This window comes from Marmota flaviventris, chromosome 12 (assembly GCF_047511675.1).
Source record: "Marmota flaviventris isolate mMarFla1 chromosome 12, mMarFla1.hap1, whole genome shotgun sequence".
NCBI classification, from domain to species: Eukaryota; Metazoa; Chordata; class Mammalia; order Rodentia; family Sciuridae; genus Marmota; species Marmota flaviventris.
Window position 1 is genome coordinate 36,417,423 of NC_092509.1, and position 20,288 is coordinate 36,437,710.

At 36.0% G+C, this 20,288-nt stretch overlaps 1 protein-coding gene across 1 annotated transcript in view; it reads right to left on the reverse strand.

Annotated features, from left to right (window-relative positions):
- Positions 1 to 17,341, reverse strand: part of Stam (signal transducing adaptor molecule) — a 65,912-nt gene extending 48,571 nt beyond the window's left edge. The window contains exon 1 of the mRNA XM_027928634.2: positions 17,135 to 17,341. Within this exon, the coding sequence (XP_027784435.1) occupies positions 17,135 to 17,174 (40 nt within the window). The 5' untranslated portion in view covers positions 17,175 to 17,341. The remainder of the gene's footprint in view (positions 1 to 17,134) is intronic.
- Positions 17,342 to 20,288: the final 2,947 nt, after the last annotated feature.

The window sequence follows — 20,288 nt, forward strand, 5'->3', positions numbered from 1 at the left end:
AAAAATTCTAGGAAAGAATCAAAAAGAAATGCTTTAAATTTTTATGTCACTCTTGTCTTGCTTGGTGATTTCTGAAAAGTCAGATGTATTTGTTTTACTATCATAAGGCATTTTTTCCCACTGGCCTCTGCAAGATTTTTTTTTTAAATCTTTGATTTTTCTGCAGTTGGAATATGATATGCCCATGTATAGTTTTCTTGACATTTATTTTGCTTGGTATTCCCAGAGCCTTCAGGGTCTTTTTGCTGTCTGACATTTGGGAGAAATCTGTTTGTTCTTTTTTTATCCTTCTGGTGTTCCCATTATTTGTTCTTAGATATTCTATCCCCCCCCCCCCACACCCAGTCAAATTTCTATTTGCAGACCAAACTCAGGTGGTAGTCTATTAGTGAGTCCATCAAAGAAAGTCTTCTTTCTTCTTCCCTCCCCTCCATCTCTCCTTTTCCCTCCCCTCTTCTCTCTGGCTTGATCCCTTTCTTACTCTACTGGTCTCTCATCATTTTCATGAGGTCCTTTTTTATTTATTTTTCTCTCTAGCTTCCACATATGGAGAAAACATTTGACCCTTAACTTTTAGAGTCTGGCTTATTATTTAGCATCATATTCTTCAGCTCTATCCACTCACTAGAAAGTGGCATGATTTTATTCTTCTTTATGACTGAATAAAACTCCATTGTTGGGGCTGGGGATGTGGCTCATTAGTACAGTGCTCACCTCACATGTGTGAGACCCTAGATTCCATCCTCAGCACCACATAAAAATAAGTAAGTGAAATAAAGATATTGTGTCCAACTACAACTAAAAATATAAAATAAAATAAATGTTAAAAAAAAAAACTCCATTGTATGTATACACTACATTTTCCTTAATTACTTACTCATCTGTTGATGGACACTTAGGCTGGTCTTAAAACTTGTCTATTTTTCATTCCACTGTTATACATATCAATAGTCATATATCACTACAGTATGCTGTTACATACATTTTTGACATGATATTTCAACTTACAATGGGTCTATCTGGACATAACCCCATGTGAGCCAAGAAGTGTGTGGATATGCCAAGAAAACCAAAAAGTGAGAGTAGTTATTTTCAGACACAGAAGACTTCAGAACAAGGAAAGTTACCGAGGATGAAGAGGAGCACTATATAACAAGGGGCAATTAACCTAACAATCCTTGATGTGTATATGCCTAACAATAGGCCATCAAAATATGTGTGGTCAGAACTGTAAGAAGAAACAGACAAGCCACTATTATAGCTGGAGCCTTCAATACCCCTCCATGAGAAATGGACATATCAGGCAGGCAGAAACTCAGTGAGGATACAGTTAAACTCAATACCACCATCAATCAACAGGATATAATTGACAACTATAGACAACTCCAAAACAACAGAATTTGTACTCTCTTCAAGCTCACATGCAGCATTCACCAAGACAGACCATATTCTGAATCATAAAACACACCAAAACAAATTGAAAAGAGTAAAAATCACACCATGTCTGTTCACAGACCAGAAAAAAGTCAAACTAGAAAATCAATAACGGAAAAAGAGCTTGAAAATACCAAAATACACAGAAATAAATAACCCACTTCTAAATAACACGTATCAAAAAGTCTCAAGAAATTTTAAAATATTTTAAATTAAATGAAAATGAAAACACAATTTATCAAAATCTGTGGGATGCAATGAAAGCACTGCTTAGAAGAACCCTCACAGCATTCAATGCCATAATGTTAGAAAACAATAAATACCTAAAATCAATAATATAAGCTGCAACCTTAGAAAACTAGAAGAGCAAATTAAATCCAAAATAACAGAAGGAAAAACAAACAAACATGAGAACATAACCAATGAAGCTGAAAACAGGAGAGAAAAACAGAAAATAAATACAGCCCAAAACTGGTTATTTTAAAAGATCAATAAAAACCTCTAACTAGGCTAATTTTAAAAAAAGAGAGGATATAAATTTATATGAGAAATGAAGGAAAAGACAGCAATACAGATCCCATGGGCATAAAGATTATAAACAAAGACATATTATCAACAACTCTATGCCCACAAATTTGATAATCTAGATGAAATGGACTAATCCATTTGAGGACACAGTCTGCCAAAACTGATAAAAATAAACAATCTGAATAGTTTTGTTATCTATTAAAGAAACTGAACAAAAAAATTAATAACCTTCCAAAACAGAAAGCATCAAAGATGGTTTTACCAGTGAACTCTCCCAAACATTTAAGGAATTCTTTACAATTTTTGTCAAAGATAAATACTTCCTAACTCATTCTATGAGGCCAGCATTACCTTAATACCCATACCAGACAACACTGCAAGAAAACTACAGAGCATTATCTTTCATTAGTATGAATGCAAAAATTCTCAACAAAATATTAGCAAACTGAATCCAACAATATATAAAAAGAACCACACATCAAGACCAAGTGAGATTTATCATAGCTATGCAAAGCTGGTTCAACAGCTGGTTTAACCTTCCAGGAAAAGACTAAAACTGAATGCTCTAGCTCAGCCCAAGAGGAAAGACTTACAGATACTAAAAATATAATACTGAGGGCAAGGGAAGAAATTCCACAGTAAATGACCCACAAAATAACCAATGTAGTTCAAAATCAAGAAGGCCTAACCACACAATCAAGGCTTCCAATGTGCTTTTCAAGTATTAACCATGGGCAGACAAGCGAAAATTATTAAGTGAAAAAATATCTAACATGAGAGATTAAGGAAAAGACGAAAGAAAGAGGGAGGAAGGGAAAGAAGAAAACAGAAAAAAGCAACAAAGCAACTTAGGATAAATAGAATGCGTGGGAGGCAAAATTTCATAAAAATATTACCTTTCAAGATTATAGATGCGCAGAAGACAACCAGTCTTTACTGGAGCACTACAACTCATCAAAGAACAGAGATATTAAATCACCAATAACAGACTCATTTTCCTTTTTAACATTAGATTTTCTTTGTTTAGTTGTAGATAGATACAATGCCTTAATTTTATTTATTTTTATGTGTGCTGAGGTTCAAACCCAGTGCATCCGCATGCTAGGCAAGCACTCTACTATTGAGCTACAACACCAGCCCCAACAAACTCATTTTTTAACCTGAGATGGAATAACCAATAACAAGATTCATATTTGTAATGGCTGGTTTTAATCATGTGATAATAAAATTCCTACTTCTCTCCTTAATGCTCTGCTGCCTGCGTCACTTCCCCACTTGACTTACTAATAAGAGCTAGAGATAGGTCACAGCAAGTACAAAAGCAGAAAATAGAAAGTAGCGAATTCTGTCCAAATTCTTTGCAGGCTTGTAATACCTGATCTATGTCACATCCCTAAGGGTTATAGCATCATCTACCAGTTGATCACTAACACTGAGAACTGTAATAGGCATCTAATAAAAAAGTAGTGGATGACAAACAATGAGTACTGATAATGTATGGGTACTTGCATACAGGATACCTGTGCCTAGCTATTTATATTAATATTTGTCTATTGCATAATAAAATCATGAGACTGGGTACTTTACATTAAAAAGGTTTAATGAGCCCAAGTTTTGTAAGCTAAAAGTCTAAGATCAAGTGGCCCCATCAGTTGAGCCCCTAAGGGTCTGGTGGCTACAGAGCATCACAATGGTGAGAGTACCTATAGAAGAGACCTTGGAATAATAACCCTAAATGTTAATGGCTTAAACTCACCAATCAAGAGACACAGGCTAGTAGAATGGATCACAAAACAAGACCCAACAATATGCTGCCTACAGGAGACGCATTTGATAGGAAAAGAAATACATAGGCTGAAGGTGAAAGGTTGGGAAAAATCATATCACTCATATGGACTTCGGAAACAAGCAGGAGTGTCCATACTCATATCAAATAAAATAGATTTCAAGCCAAAGTTAATCAAAAGAGATAAAGAGGGACACTACATACTGCTTAAGGGAACCATACACCAACAAGACATAACAATCATAAATATTTATGCCCCAAACAATGGTGCAGCTATGTTCATCAAACAAACTCTTCTCAAGTTCAAGAGTCTAATAGACCACCATACCATAATCATGGGAGACTTCAACACACCTCTCTCGCCACTGGACAGATCTTCCAAACAAAAGTTGAATAAGGAAACTATAGAACTCAATAACACTATTAATAACCTAGACCTAATTGACATATATAGAGTATACCACCCAATATCAAGCAGTTACACTTTTTTCTCAGCAGCACATGGATCCTTCTCAAAAATAGATCATATATTATGTCACAGGGCAACTCTTAGACAATATAAAGGAGTAGAAATAATACCATGCATCTTATCTGATCATAATGGAATGAAACTGAAAATCAACGATAAAAGAAGGAAGGAAAAAGCATACATCACTTGGAGAATGAACAATAGGTTACCTAATGATCAATGGGTTATAGAAGACATCAAGGAGGAAATTAAAAAATTCTTAGAGATAAATGAAAACACAGACACAACATATCGGAATCTATGGGACACATTGAAAGCAGTTCTAAGAGGAAAATTCATTGCTTGGAGTTCATTCCTTAAAAAAAGAAAAAACCAACAAATAAATGATCTCATACTTCATCTCAAAATCCTTGAAAAAGAAGAGCAAAACAACAGCAAAAGAAGTAGAAGGCAAGAAATAATTAAAATCAGAGCTGAAATTAATGAAATCGAAACAAAAGAAACAATTGAAAAAATTGACAAAACTAAAAGTTGGTTCTTTGAAAAAATAAGCAAAATCGACAGACCCTTAGCCATGCTAGCAAAGAGAAGAAGAGAGAACTCAAATTACTTACAGGATGAAAAAGGCAATATCACAACAGACACTTCAGAAATACAGAAGATAATCAAAAATTATTTTGAATCCTTATACTCCAATACATTAGAAGATAGTGAAGGCATAGATAAATTTCTTAAGTCATATGATCTGCCCAGATTGAGTCAGGAGGATATAGACAACCTAAACAGACCAATATCAATTGAGGAAATAAAGAAACCATCAAAAGACTACCAACTGAGAAAAGCCCAGGACCAGATGGGTATACAGCAGAGTTTTACAAAACCTTTAAAGAGGAACTAATACCAATACTTTTCAAGCTACTTCAGGAAACAGAAAAAGAGAGAGAACTTCCAAATTCATTCTACGAGGCCAACATCACCCTGATACCTAAACCAGACAAAGACACTTCAAAGAAAGAAAACTACAGACCAATATCTCTAATGAACCTAGATGCAAAAATCCTCAATAAAATTCTGGCGAATCGGATACAAAAACATATCAAAAAATTGTGCACCATGATCAAGTAGGATTCATCCCTGGGATGCAAGGCTGGTTCAATATACGGAAATCAATAAATGTTATTCACCACATCAATAGACTTAAAAATAAGAACCATATGATCATCTCGATAGATGCGGAAAAAGCATTCGACAAAGTACAGCATCCCTTTATGTTCAAAACTCTAGAAAAACTAGGGATAACAGGAACATACCTCAATATTGTAAAAGCAATCTATGCTAAGCCTCAGGCTAGCATCACTCTGAATGGAGAAAAATTGAAGGCATTCCCTCTAAAATCTGGAACAAGACAGGGATGCCCTCTCTCACCACTTCTGTTCAACATAGTTCTCGAAATACTGGCCAGAGCAATTAGACAGACGAAAGAAATTAAAGGCATAAAAATAGGAAAAGAAGAACTTAAATCATCACTATTTGCAGATGACATGATTCTATACCTAGCAGACCCAAAAGGCTCTACAAAGAAACTATTAGAGCTAATAAATGAATTCAGCAAAGTGGCAGGATATAAAATCAACACGCATAAATCAAAGACATTCCTGTATATCAGCGACAAATCCTCTGAAATGGAAATGAGGACAACCACTCCATTCACAATATCTTCAAAAAAAAATAAAATACTTGGGAATCAACCTAACAAAAGAGGTGAAAGGCTTATACAATGAAAACTACAGAACCCTAAAGAGAGAAATAGAAGAAGATCTTAGAAGATGGAAAAATATACCCTGTTCATGGATAGGCAGAACTAACATCATCAAAATGGCGATATTACCAAAAGTTCTCTATAGGTTTAATGCAATGCCAATCAAAATCCCAATGGCATTTCTTGTAGAAATAGAGAAAGCCATCATGAAATTCATATGGAAAAATAAAAGACCCAGAATAGCAAAAACAATGCTAAGCAGGAAGTGTGAATCAGGCGGTATAGCGATACCAGACTTCAAACTATACTACAGAGCAATAGTAACAAAAACAGCATGGTACTGGTACCAAAACAGGCGGGTGGACCAATGGTACAGAATAGAGGACACAGAAACCAATCCACAAAACTACAACTATCTTATATTTGATAAAGGGGCTAAAAGCATGCAATGGAGGAAGGATAGCATCTTCAACAAATGGTGCTGGGAAAACTGGAAATCCATATGCAACAAAATGAAACTGAATCCCTTTCTCTCGCCATGCACAAAAGTTAATTCAAAATGGATCAAGGAGCTTGATATCAAATCAGAGACACGCCGTCTGATAGAAGAAAAAGTTGGCTACGATCTACAGTCGGTGGGGTCGGGCTCCAAATTCCTCAATAGGACACCCATAGAACAAAAGTTAATAACTAGAATCAACAAATGGGACTTACTCAAACTAAAAAGTTTTTTCTCAGCAAAAGAAACAATAAGAGAGGTTAATAGGGAGCCTACATCCTGGGAACAAATCTTTACTCCTCACACTTCAGATAGAGCCCTAATATCCAGAGTATACAAAGAACTCAAAAAAATTAAACAATAAGAAAACAAATAACCCAATCAACAAATGGGCCAAGGACCTGAACAGACATTTCTCAGAGGAGGACATACAAACAATCAACAAGTACATGAAAAAATGCTCACCATCTCTAGCAGTCAGAGAAATGCAAATCAAAACCACCCTAAGATACCATCTCACTCCAGTTAGATTGGCAGCCATTATGAAGTCAAACAACAACAAGTGCTGGCGAGGATGTGGGGAAAAGGGTACACTTGTACATTGCTGGTGGGACTGCAAATTGGTGCAGCCAATTTGGAAAGCAGTATGGAGATTTCTTGGAAAGCTGGGAATGGAGCCACCATTTGACCCAGCTATTCCCCTTCTCGGTCTATTCCCTAAAGACCTAAAAAGAGCATGCTACAGGGACACTGCTACATCGATATTCACAGCAGCACAATTCACAATAGCAAGACTGTGGAACCAACCTAGATGCCCTTCAATAGATGAATGGATAAAAAAAATGTGGCATTTATACACAATGGAGTATTACTCTGCATTAAAAAATGACAAAATCATAGAATTTACAGGGAAATGAATGGCATTAGAGCAGATTATACTAAGTGAAGCTAGCCAATCCCTAAAAAACAAATGCCAAATGTCTTCTTTGATATAAGGAGAGTAACTAAGAACAGAGTAGGGTCGAAGAGCATGAGAAGAAGATTAACATTAAACAGGGATGAGAGGTGGGAGGGAAAGGGAGAGAGAAGGGAAATTGCATGGAAATGGAAGGAGACCCTCAGAGTTATACAAAAGTACATACAAGAGGAAGTGAGGGGAAGGGGAAAAATAATACAAGGGGGACAAATGAATGTCAGTAGAGGGGGCAGAGAGAGAAGAGGGGAGGGGAGGGGAGGGGGGATAGTAGAGGATAGGAAAGGCAGCAGAACACAACAGACACTAGTATGGCAATATGTAAATCAATGGATGTGTAACTGATGTGATTCTGCAATCTGTATATGGGGTAAAAATGGGAGCTCATAACCCACTTGAATCAAAGTGTGAAATATGATATATCAAGAACTATGTAATGTTTTGAACAACCAACAATAAAAAATTAAAAAAAAAAAAGAAAGAAAAGAAAAATCAGTTATTACTTTGATCTGGTAATACATGTTAATAATTAACCCATCATAGTAGCCAAGCCAAGTAAGCTTCTTTTTTTAAAATATTAAAGTGAATTAAAGAAAAGAAACACATTTAGATTTTTAACAATACCATCTTATTTAACAACAGCTAAATGCATTAAAACTAAACTTATTACAAAGTTAATAGTTAACCAAAAATGATAGGCCTATATTTGATCAAATATAAACTATGTTCATAATTATGATCTTATAATTCCTGAATTAATTAAAGTACCTTCTTTACTTTCCTATACAGGGTCAGATCTGATTCAACCTTGTATACACAAATAAGAAATGCACTCATTTCAGAATTCCAAATTTTCATATCAGTTATTGATGTTGCCTCAAGAGCAACAAAATCATTAACACATTTCTCCTAGTTACAAAAGAACAAATATTTTTTAAATCAGAAGAATATAAACTATTAGCAGTTCAGCATGGTTTTGTGAACAGCAATTGAAGTTAAACTTTTTACTTTCTAAGACAAAAACAGGATTTGGGGAAAAGGGAAAAGAGACAAAAATAACACAAACTTGCCTCAAAAAATTCAAAGCTTTATAATGATCTAATTTTATCCTCAGATCTTTATGGTCATCCTCAAAAAGAGGAATTAAAGAAATTTGCTCAGTAGTATTCAGAAAATCCTATATGAGAAACTCAACTAAATTTCAATAATTTTCTCAATGAATTGGAGAATTGTTTTATGATAAGCAGATACTTCTGATTTTCTCAAAATTTATGACTGTCAAGCATTTGGGGAGGGGAGAAATGCTGGTGAGACAACTACTTCAAAAGCTTGCAATGGGCAACGAGCTGTGGTTCAGGGGAAAGCTTGTGCTTAGTACACATGAGGCCACGGATTTAATGCCCAGCATCCAAAAGAAGAAAAAAAACACATGGGGAGGGGAAAATACCCCAACACCCTAATTAGAACAAGTGAAGAGAAGAATATGTCAAGCAAGAGGATCTGTACCTGAAAAGGAATAGAAGGTAAGGCTGAAGAGTTAAAAAGAAGCCAAAAGTTAAGACGTCTTATATGTCACGTTAAGTTCAACTTAATTGAAGATTTTAGATTTGAATAAATATTTCACTCTGAGGAACCATATGACTACATTTGTGTTTTTAAAATATCACTATCAGCAACCTGGAAATGACCGGGGACAGACTAGAGGCAGAGAACAGTTAGAGACTACTGTAGTAATCTAAGAGAGCAGTGATATAAACCTGCCTAAGCAGTTACATAAATAGAACGATGAATTCAAGTACTATTAGGAACTTAAAGGACTCAGACTACAGCAACACTGGAATTCTTGAGGGGCATATTCATTTTGCCTGGCACATAGTAGATAACATACATTTGTTTTTTGGAATGTAGAGAATTATAACTACAGAAGTCAAGAAGGACTCCAAGGCCAAGGGCAGTGACACAAGCCTGTAATCCCAGGGGCTCGTCGAGAGGCTGAGGCAGGAGGATCAAGAGTTCAAAGCTACCCTCAGCAAAAGCGAGACACTAAGCAACTTGGTGAGCCCCTGTCTCTAAATAAAATACAAAATAGGGTTGGGGATGTGGCTCAGTTGTCCAGTGCTCCTGAGTTCAGTTGCTGGTACCCTATCCCCAACCCCCAAAAAAAGAAGGACTCCCAGGCTCTTGATCTCTGTGACTAAGTAAACAACTGATGATGCAAAACAGAGAAAAAGAATTATTTAGAAAAAAAAAGTTTCAATATAATTTTTTTCTTCTTTTTTGGTGGTGCTGGGGATTGAACCCAGGGCCTTGTGCATGTGAGGTAAGCACTCCTATCAACTGAGCTATATCCCCAGCTCCTCAATATAGTTTTATGACCATGCTGAATTTGTGGTATTTTCAACTCCAGTGAAGAGGCAGAATGTCAAGCGCATTTACAAATAATCCTCACAGCAACTCCATGAGTAGATATATTTCATACCTATTTACAAAAGTGGAAAGTGAACTCAAGTACCTGTACCTGTTAAACTACCCATTTACCAACAGGTGCAAGTTAAGCCCAGAGCCACAGTCTTTTCATCAAAGCACATTTCAGAAGAAAAAGTATCTGGCTGTGGTTTATAACACTGAATGGATTAAAAAATCTGTAGGATGTGAACTGGTCCCAAGTAGTCTGACAAGGAATGCAAAATGCCCTATTATAAAAACAAAGGCATGAGTGACTTAGCAGAGATAGGAATGATTCAAAGATGCCTCTTGAGCTTTAAAAGCCAAGGCAACTAGAACATGAAATTACCAAAGAATGAATGAAGAACCAGACTGGGAAAGACAAGTTTGGTTTTCTGATAGATTGATATTTAGGTGATAGCAACAGACCAAATAGAAACACAATACTGACAACCTAGAAAATATTAATAATTAATTATTGGATAAACTGAGTGCTTACTATGTAACAGGCATTGTCCCTAAGGTCCTAGGGATAGAAATGAAGAGTTCTCATCCTCATGGAGTTTATGTTCCATACAAGAAATGGTCAATCAATTAATTTAACATCAAGTAGTTAAGTGCTATAATGAAAAATGAAGAAAGGAAATAGTAAGGGTGTAAAGATGGATTTTTTTTTAAAGAAGATAACCAGGAAAAACCTCTCTTGGAAAGTGACTTTTTAAAAAATATTATTATAGTTGTCAATAAACCTTTATTTTATTTACTTATATGCAGTACTGAGAATCAAACCTAGGGCCTCACACATGTTAGGCAAGAACTCTACCACTGAGCTAAAACCCCAGCTCTAGTCCCCAATGATGAAATGAACATCAAGACCTTAATATTTGGAGGCAAAGAAAATGGCATAAGACAGATAGCTATAGGGGCAGAAATGAACCTGAAGTGTTCAGATCCAAGAAACTTGGCTTGACAGGGAATCTGGATGTCATAATCACATCAGAGACCCAGAAAGGGGCCAGACTGCAGACCATCATAAAGAATTTGCATTTCCCTTTAAGTGATATAGGTAGCTACTACAGGATTTTAAGCAGGTAAGTAACATTATCTAACATTTAGTAAAGATCACACTGGACTTTGTAAATGAGAACTGATTATAGGGGACAAATATGGTAACAAACGGTACCAGAAAGCTCTTGCCATAGTATGAAAGAGATTATGATGACATGATAACAGTTCTGAAGTGGAAAGAAGTAATGAGATTCTGGATATATTTCTTAAGTACAGTTAAAAGTTCTTATTGATAGAATGGATGTGGAGTGTGAAAGAAAAAGAATCAATGATAAACTTTAGATATTAAATCTCAATAGTAGGAAATAATAAGGGTATCATCTACTAAGATGGGCAATGGTGAAGGAATAAGAGGGTAGGGAGAAAGAAATGAATTAAAATTTTTGAAGCGTATTTTTAGACTCCTATTAGAATCCAAGTGGAAAGGTTGAATATATGGGTATCTAAGCTTGGAACTCAGGCTGAGACTAAGTACAAAAATTTAAGTATGATGAATATACATGGTATTTAAAGATAAGAGATTAGTTCTGCCTATCTAAGAGCCTTAGAAAGATCTTTCCATCGTCTAAGGTCTTCTTTAATTTCTTTCTTTAGCATTCTATAGATTTTGTTGTAGAAGTCTTTCATCTTTTTTTGTTAGGTTAATTCCCAAGTATTTTATTTTTTTGAAGCTTTTGTAAATGTGGTAGTTTTCCTTGTTTCCCTTTCAGAGGATTTGTCATTGATATACAGAAATGCCTTTGATGTATAAGTGTTGATTTTGTATACTGCTACTTTGCTGAATTCATTTACTAGTTCTAGAAGTTTTCTGGTGGAATTTCTTGGGTCTTCTAGGTATAGAATCATATTGTCGGCAAACAGTGCTAATATGAGTTTTCTTTTCCTATCTGTATCCCTTTAATTTCTTTCGTCTAATTACTCTTGCCAGTGTTTCAAGAACTATGTTAAATAGAAGTGGTGAAGGAGGGTATCCCTATCTTGTTCCAACTTTTAGAGGGAATGCTTTCAATATGTCTCCATTTAGAATGATGCTGCCCTAGGACCAAACATAGATAGCTTTTACAATGTTGAGATATGTTCCTATTATCCCTAGTTTTTCTAGTGTTTTGAACTGAAGGGGTGCTGTATTTTGTCAAATGCTTTTTCTGCATCTATTGAGATGATCATATGGTTCTTACCTTTAAGTCTAAATGACCATACTACCAAAAGCATTATACAGATTTAATGCAATTCCAATCAAAATCCCAATGACATTCCTCATAGAAATAGAAAATCTGTCATGAAATTCATCTGGAAAAATAAGAGACCAAGAATAGCTAAAGCAATCCTTAGCAAAAAGAGTAAAGCAGGTGACATCACTATACCAGACCTTAAACTATACTACAGAGAAATAGTAACAAAAACAGCATGGTATTGGCACCAAAATAGACTAGTAGACCAATGGTACAGAATAGAGTACACAGAGACTAACCCACATATTTACAGTTATCTTACATTAGACGAAGGCGCCAAAAACATACATTGGAGAAAAGATAGCCTCCTCAACAAATGGTGCTGGGAAAACTGGAAATCCATATGCAACATAATGAAATTAAACCCCTATCTCTCACCATGCACAAAACTCAACTCAAAATGGGTCATGGACCTAGGAATTAAACCAGAGACCCTGTATCTAACAGAAGAAAAAGAAGGCCCAAATGTCCATCATATCAGATTAGGCCCCTACTTCCTTAATAAGACTCCTATAGCGTAAGAATTAAGATCAAGAGTTAATAAATGGGATGGATTCAAACTAAAAAGCTTCTTTTCAGCAAAAGAAACAATCTGTGAGGTGAATAGAGAGCCTAAAGCTTGGGAATAAATTTTTACCACTTGCACATCAGATAGAACACTAATCTTTAGGATGTATAAAGAACTCAAAAAGCTAAACACACACACAAAAAACCAAATAACCCAATTAATAAATGGACCAAGGAACTGAACAGACACTTCTCAGAAGAGGATATACAATCAATCAACAAATATATGAAAAAATGTTCAACATCTCTAGCAATTAGAGAAATGCAGACTACTCTAAGATTTCATCTCTCTCCTGTCAGAATGACACCTATTAAGAATACAAACAATAAGCATTGATGAGGATGTGGGGAAAAAGGCACACTCATACACTGCTGGTGGGACTGCAAATTGGTGCAGCCAATATGGTAAGCAGTATGGAGATTCCTTGGAAAACTGGGAATGGAACCACCTTTTGACCCAGCTATCCCACTCCTCAGTTTATACCCAAAGGACTTAAAAACAGCATACTACAGGGACACAGCCACATCTATGTTTATTGCAGCACAATTCACAATAGATAAACTCTGGAATCAACCTAGATGTCCTTCAGTAGATGAAAGAATAAAGAAAATGTGGTTTATATACAGGATGGAATATTACTCAGCAATAAATGAGAATAAAATCATGGCATTTGCAGGTAAATGGATGGAGTTAGAGAAGATAATGCTAACTGAAGTTAGCCAATCCCCAAAAAAATCAAATGCCAAATGTTTTCTCTGATATAAGGAGGCTGATTCATAGTCGGGTTAGGAGGGAGAGCAAGGGAAGAAGAACTCTAGATAGGGCAAAGGGAAGGAAGGGGGCAAAAGGTAGGAAAGATGGTGAAATGAGATGGACATCATTACCCTAAGTACATGTATGAAGACACGAATGGTGTGAATATGCTTTGTATACAACCAGAGATATGAAAAATTGTGCTCTATATGTGTAATATGAACTGTAATGCATTCTTCTGTCATATATAACAAATTAGAATAAAATAAATTTTAAAAACTTTAAAAAGTTAAGAGATTAGTTTTTATTTTATTCTTACTTTATAAATAAAAAGTACAGAAAATTTTCTACTGGCTTTACAACTACTAACAACTCTCTAAACAATCCTCTAAATTAAAGAACTATTATTATCCCTACATCCGACTTTAAAGATAAGAAAACAGAAGAACAAAATATCTGACCAACTAACCCAAAGTCACACTGTTGATAAGCAGCAAGCCTGAGATTTGAATTCAAACAGTGGCACTCCACAGAGACTGAAATCTTTTTGTTTTTTTTTTTAAAGAGAGAGTGAGAGAGAGAGAATTTTTTAATATTTATTTTTAGTTTTCGGCGGACACAACATCTTTCTTTGTATGTGGTGCTGAGGATGGAACCTGGGCCGCACGCATGCCAGGTGAGCGCACTACCGCTTGAGCCACATCCCCAGCCCAAGACTGACATCTTAACACTAAGTTAAGGTGTCCCCTAAGACATCAAGAGAAAAAAATGTCAAAGAAAAAGAGACTTTAGAATTGAGACTCTGGGCATTCAACATTTGGATAACAAGAAGAAAAAAAGGTTAAAAAGAAGCTAAGCAGAAAATAAGAAAGGTTGGTGTCCTGGAAAACCATGAATAAAGTACATGTTAGAGAAATATTTAAGAGATCACCAAAGAAATGGACAAAGAACAGACCACTGGATTTGGCAAGATGGAAGTCAGCAGTGACTTTGAAATAAAAACTTGATGGAGCGAGTTTTTTTTTTTAATTCAAGAGTTGAATCTAGAAGAAATGTAATGTCCAGAATGAATTTCATTTATTCAGTAAATGTATACTGAATGTTTATTAGCATTAGACCCTGGTCTACATGCTTGGGGTTTAGTAGTGAAAAAATGAAACAAAAATCCTAGCATTAAAGGAGTTCATATTTTATTAACATGTTTAGGATCTTCTTTAAGGAAAAAGCCATTGCCAGCATTTTGCCTCAATGTAAAAAATTCTATATTATATATACATTATATATATGATTGGCAATTTCAGTGTGTGAATAAAACTGAACACAATTTTGAAGTGCAAATGCATGTAATTGTTAAGTGATTAATAATCACATCAAGTAGTACTTTAACATAGCTGAAACGCTGATGGACAAGGTAAGAAGAAATACTGTTAAAAAGCATTCTACATATTACATTCTATATGCTAAACAAGGAACTCTATAGGACTCTATCCAAGGATAATTAAACTGGTAATCTCTGAGAGGTCTTCTTAAATAAACCTTTCACAATATTTCAAAACATGAGAAAAAAATTGATCTAAATGCCAAAACCTAACAAACTTTTTAAAAGTAAGCTTTTCTAGAATAAAACAATGTGTCTACATTCAAGAAACTTACTGTCTAGAAGTCTTGTGAGAACCGCAACATTCTCAACTCAACAAAGATTAAACACCTACTATTTAGCACCACCAAAATAATTAAGGAACAAAATACAGGATACAACTACCTGAATAATACTCAATAATTTTGTAAAGAAAAAATGCTAAAATAACTTGCAGGAGTTTGGAAAAAGGTGGAAACTACAACAGACTATATAATAGATGTTCTCAACTGGGAACTATTCTGACACTCCAGGGAGCATTTAATTATACTTTAAGACTTTTTAAAACAGGACTAGCAGTGGAATGCCACTGGCATCTCATGAGTAAAGACCACAAATGTACTGTATAGACTTTCATAAAGATATTTAGTCTAAACTATGTATATGTTGCTACTAAGAAACCCTAAGTTATATTTATCAGGAAATAATTCAGGCTGGATTCTAAATTGGACTATAAAAGGAAGATACACAGAAAGGAGAAATTATAGAAACAAAAGCATAAGGGCAAGAAGGAACCTGTGTTTGAACAGGGTGGTGCAGGTGCAAGGAACAGGTTTGACATTAGGAAGTTTGTCTGAATCCAAGGCAAACCTGTTCAAAACATCAGCAGGAGTATGCAAGAGGCCCTGAGTTCAATATACACCACAACAAAGACAAACAATGTGAGTGGGATAGAAAGGTGATTGGTTAGTTGATAGTTACAAAAAAACCATTAAAACTAGATAAAGGTGCCGAAAACAGGAAAAGCTAGTGTTTTATTTTAAGCATTTGTTCTACAGATTGATACAATATGTTATATAAAATTGTTTACACTGTGGTAGGCTCTCTATAATACTATTTCATTTAATCGCAGAACAGAAATATGTGTTTTTGCTTTTTTAAAGGTGAGGACACTGGAAATCAATGTAACTTTATTTCACTGTGAGCTAGGAACAGGCAGAGATAGGACAGAACTCTTTTCTAGTCTTAACTCAAATTTCCAAGCATCAGTGATATGTTGAGTCCAGAAGAATAAAATTCAAAACTCACCTTTCATAATTAAAATATACAAAGATGTATAAAGTAACTCTATAAGGTTTCCCGTGTATTCTTTACTATAATAATTGTTAAATTCTGCCTTATTGGACTTGGATATGGTATTTGGCTTGCTTTCCTTCGCACTTGTGTGCCAAGGTAGTTTCTTAGTGCATCCAACGAACCTCAAAATTCTCTTCCCAGAAATCCAAATCCCGCAATTATACCTTTAAACCAGAAAAAGAAAGTGGGCGGGGGGAGCTTACTTGCTGAACTGGTATGATGGACAACTAATACCAACGATTCCGAAAACAACACAAATTTAACATTACAGATGCCTTCCCAGATTCAGTCTTCTTCCACGCTTCTTACAATGCAGAGACCCAATCTAAGAAAGGCAACCCAAAAGACTCAGGCCCTCAATTAAGTTTCAGTTGTTGCCAAGTATTTCATCCTCATGTTTCCCAACATTTTTGGGTCTACCCTCAACCAGAGCTTTCTCCTGCAGTGACCTAAGTTAGGAAAGAGATTTTTATATCCTGAGGAACCTTAACTAAAACATGCTCGTAGTTTCAGATACTTAACATTTAGCCAGAGTAACGCTGCTGCTGTAGGACTTACAGCTCTACCCTAGCCGATATATGCCTCAGTCCTAGTTCTTCCAGTAGCAAAGTCCCAGCACCAGATGCTACACCAGCTGCTCCTCTGAGGCCTTTTACACCAACCCCTTCAGCAGTTCCTCCGAAACCCAGTCCTAGCTCAAGGCCCATTTCAGAGATTCTGAGTCCCATTTCTTTCAAATAGAATGCGCCAAGCCCTCAACCTTCTTTCATCTCTTAAAAGGAGCCTCAGGAATGGGGAAGAGCATGGTCATGGCCCTGGGGTCCAGAATGGACGCAGACAGAGGAGGCTCCTAGTCCGGTGGAAAATGAACCAGGAGCAGAAAAGAAAAAAAAAAAAAAACACTTACCAACATCCTGGTCAAAGGGATTGGTGGCAAAGAGAGGCATCTCTACTGCCTACCGAAGTGTCTGCGGAGACTCCCCCTAGACAGCACGAGAGGAGTCACGGTGCGACGTGGAATGGAGCAAAAACAGCAAGAACCTGATTCTACAGAGTCCAAGACAGCTCCTCCTCTCATCCACCCTCAGCAACCACAGCAGCAGCGGCGGCGGCGGCGGCGGCAACAGCAAAGAAGCTGCGCAGGCCCCCGCACGGAGCATCTCGGGAATCTAGGCGACCTCGGCACTGCCTGCCCAAAACATTCCCCGCAAGCACAGTTCCACTTAGGGAGTCCCCCTCTGGCTGCCTCCTCTTTTGATTATAGACATGTGAAAGTATGATTGGTGGCTGCTTTTTCTGTATTTCCCTTGATCAGGAGTCTCCGGAGGACAGGGTCCTCCAGGCGCGCCGAAGTCGACTAATGACCCCACGAGTGAATCACAGACTAAGGAGAAAGAAAGAGGGTCGGATTTAGGGCGAGTGAATTCCTTTTCATTTCTGTTCCTTCGGTTGTTGGTCTTAACGCTGTAGTATCTCTGAGCGGGGATGGACATTTCTTTGGGTCACCCTATATAAGTAAAAAAGCTGTGAGTTCAGTTTGCTATGTGAGGTGACAAGAAACTTGCTTGGATGGAGTCATGTGAGCTGAAGGAATTGGCTCGAGTCCCTAAAGAGGGGAGTGTCAGGGCGCGCAGCTGCCTCGGGGAGGCTGAGGTAACGCTGGCTCCTTCCCTGGAGTCCCTGCAAGCCCCGCTGCGAAAGCTTTTGTCGTAAGGCGTGGGCACCTTGCGACTCACCATGCAGTCATTAAGCAGCTGTGATGATTAGAAGATGAGTCTTCCGCTGCCCAAGATAGCCGCCCTGAGCTGAGCAAAATAGGAACTCGGAAAAATTGAGCTAGAAATGGATTACCAATTCCTGGCAACCAAAATGTTGATTTAATCATTTTATTTATAAGTGTATGAAGGGAATAAAATTTATCCTGTACGTCGCGTAGAAGTTTTAAGGCATCTCCTAGAGATTTCGCGTCTCATTTGGAACTTCACGAAGCACATCCTGCACGTAAATTGAAATTATGTAAATTATACCCGAATTTCAACACTTCCTAATGTAGCATGGAAACAATTACTGACATGTTAGCACTAGGAATAGTATCACAGTATTACAGACTGTGTTTACCAAACTCCATTTACTATGAAGTCCCACTTCTGAAAGTGAAAAATGAAAAATTAGAGTAGCAGATAAAGATGAGAGAATCAGAGATGTGGAGGAACTGTGTATTCACATATTGTTGATTGAAGTGTACATTAACAATTTTCCTTTAATGAAATATTTGTGTGTAAGGTTTTGAAAATGCAAATAACCTTGGACCCAGCAATTCTATTTTTTTTTTTTTTAAGATTTTCCTAAAGATGTTCTTCTGAAAGAATTAAAATACATATGCATGGCAACATTGCTTATAATATCAAAACCTTGTTAACTACTAAAATGTCCAACATTAAGAGATTGGCCAAATTACTTCATCTCTTGGTGTCTCAGTTTCCTGATTTGTAAGAAGCAGGAATAATTAAGGGTTGTGGGGATCAAGTGGATAAATACAAGAAAGATCCTTATAATATCACCTGGCATATAGTAAGCAGTAAATAAATGCACACAATCATAATTAGTATTGGTCAAATAAGTTCCAGTACGTGTGATATAAAAACTATATAGACATTTAAGATAATATTATGCATCTGTATTTGCATAAACATCTAAATATTTAAGGTTTTAAAAGGTAGCAAAACCAGTAAAATGACAAATACACACAATTTTAAAAATCGGGAAGGAAATATTTGAGAATTTTGTGATCTGATTATTTTGGAATGGTAAGATTCTGGATTATGTTTTTGTTCTTTATACATTTTATATTTTCCAAATATTTTAATGGAAAGCATTGTTTTTCTTTCAAAAGCAAAAAAAAAATGGGATATGTTAATATCACCAGGCTCTTAATATTTTGAAGGGCCAATATGAAAACCGCTTGTGCTTTCTTATGACAAGAATTGTTTCCAAAATGCCACTATTGATAGAGGAAATAGACCATTGTTTCTCAAAAACGTGCTATTACTAGCTTTAGGGAATCAAATGACAACAACTTCTCCACCTCAAGTTACAGAGCAGTATCATGAATTGATATCATAATTGCCCTGTAGCAGGGTCCAATATTTATGAAAATGTATTTGAACATGCTCTGTGCTTCAGAAATGAGACTGAATTGTTTTGTTACCAGCAGTAAGCCAGTAAACAAATTGTTCAAGCCTTAATTATCAATAGTTGAACATTGGGAATTACATTAGCAGTGATAACCTTATCCATGTATTTTGATCTAGAATAGTGACTTTAGCTACTGGGGGTCTTTATGATTAATATGCTTAAAAATAAACATTTTAAAAAATAAAATACATAATACTGTTATGTTTAACTTACAAATCACATATAAAAAGCAGAATGGGCTTGTATTTTGCGGTTAACATCCTTTATTTCCTTAAAATATTGAAAACGTAAGTTTCACTTTTAGTATTTCATTTTGAAAATTCTACATTAAAAGCAGTGATACTGATGTGCAAATGGAGTTACTACATAAAAAAATCTATAATTAAAAAGTTCAGGAGAAGAAATACCTTAGGCAAGTTAGCAGTTAAATTATTCCAACTGAGTAAAATGATTACTATTTCTCCAATTCAGCCCTTCCTTTCTAAACTTATTGTCACTACTTTTGTTCCCACTCTCACCATTTCTCAGGGAATTAAGTAATCTCCCCTTGTCCCCAGGATCTGTGGTTAACCTTGGTCCAAAAATATTAAGTGGTAATTGTTAACAAATGAGCAAGTTTTAAACTGCATACCATTCTGAATAACATGATGGAGTCTGGCGCATTCTGTTCAGTCTAGCCCAGGACTGAGTGTTGAACAGTATATCCATGCTGTATATTCTACTGCCCATTAGTAACTTAGTAGCCATTTAGTTATATTTAGGTTGACCATATTCACATGATTTTTATTATTGTCTATTATGATTGTCCTCTTATTATTAGTTATTATCAATTTCTTATTGTGTCTTATTTATAAACTAAACATTAT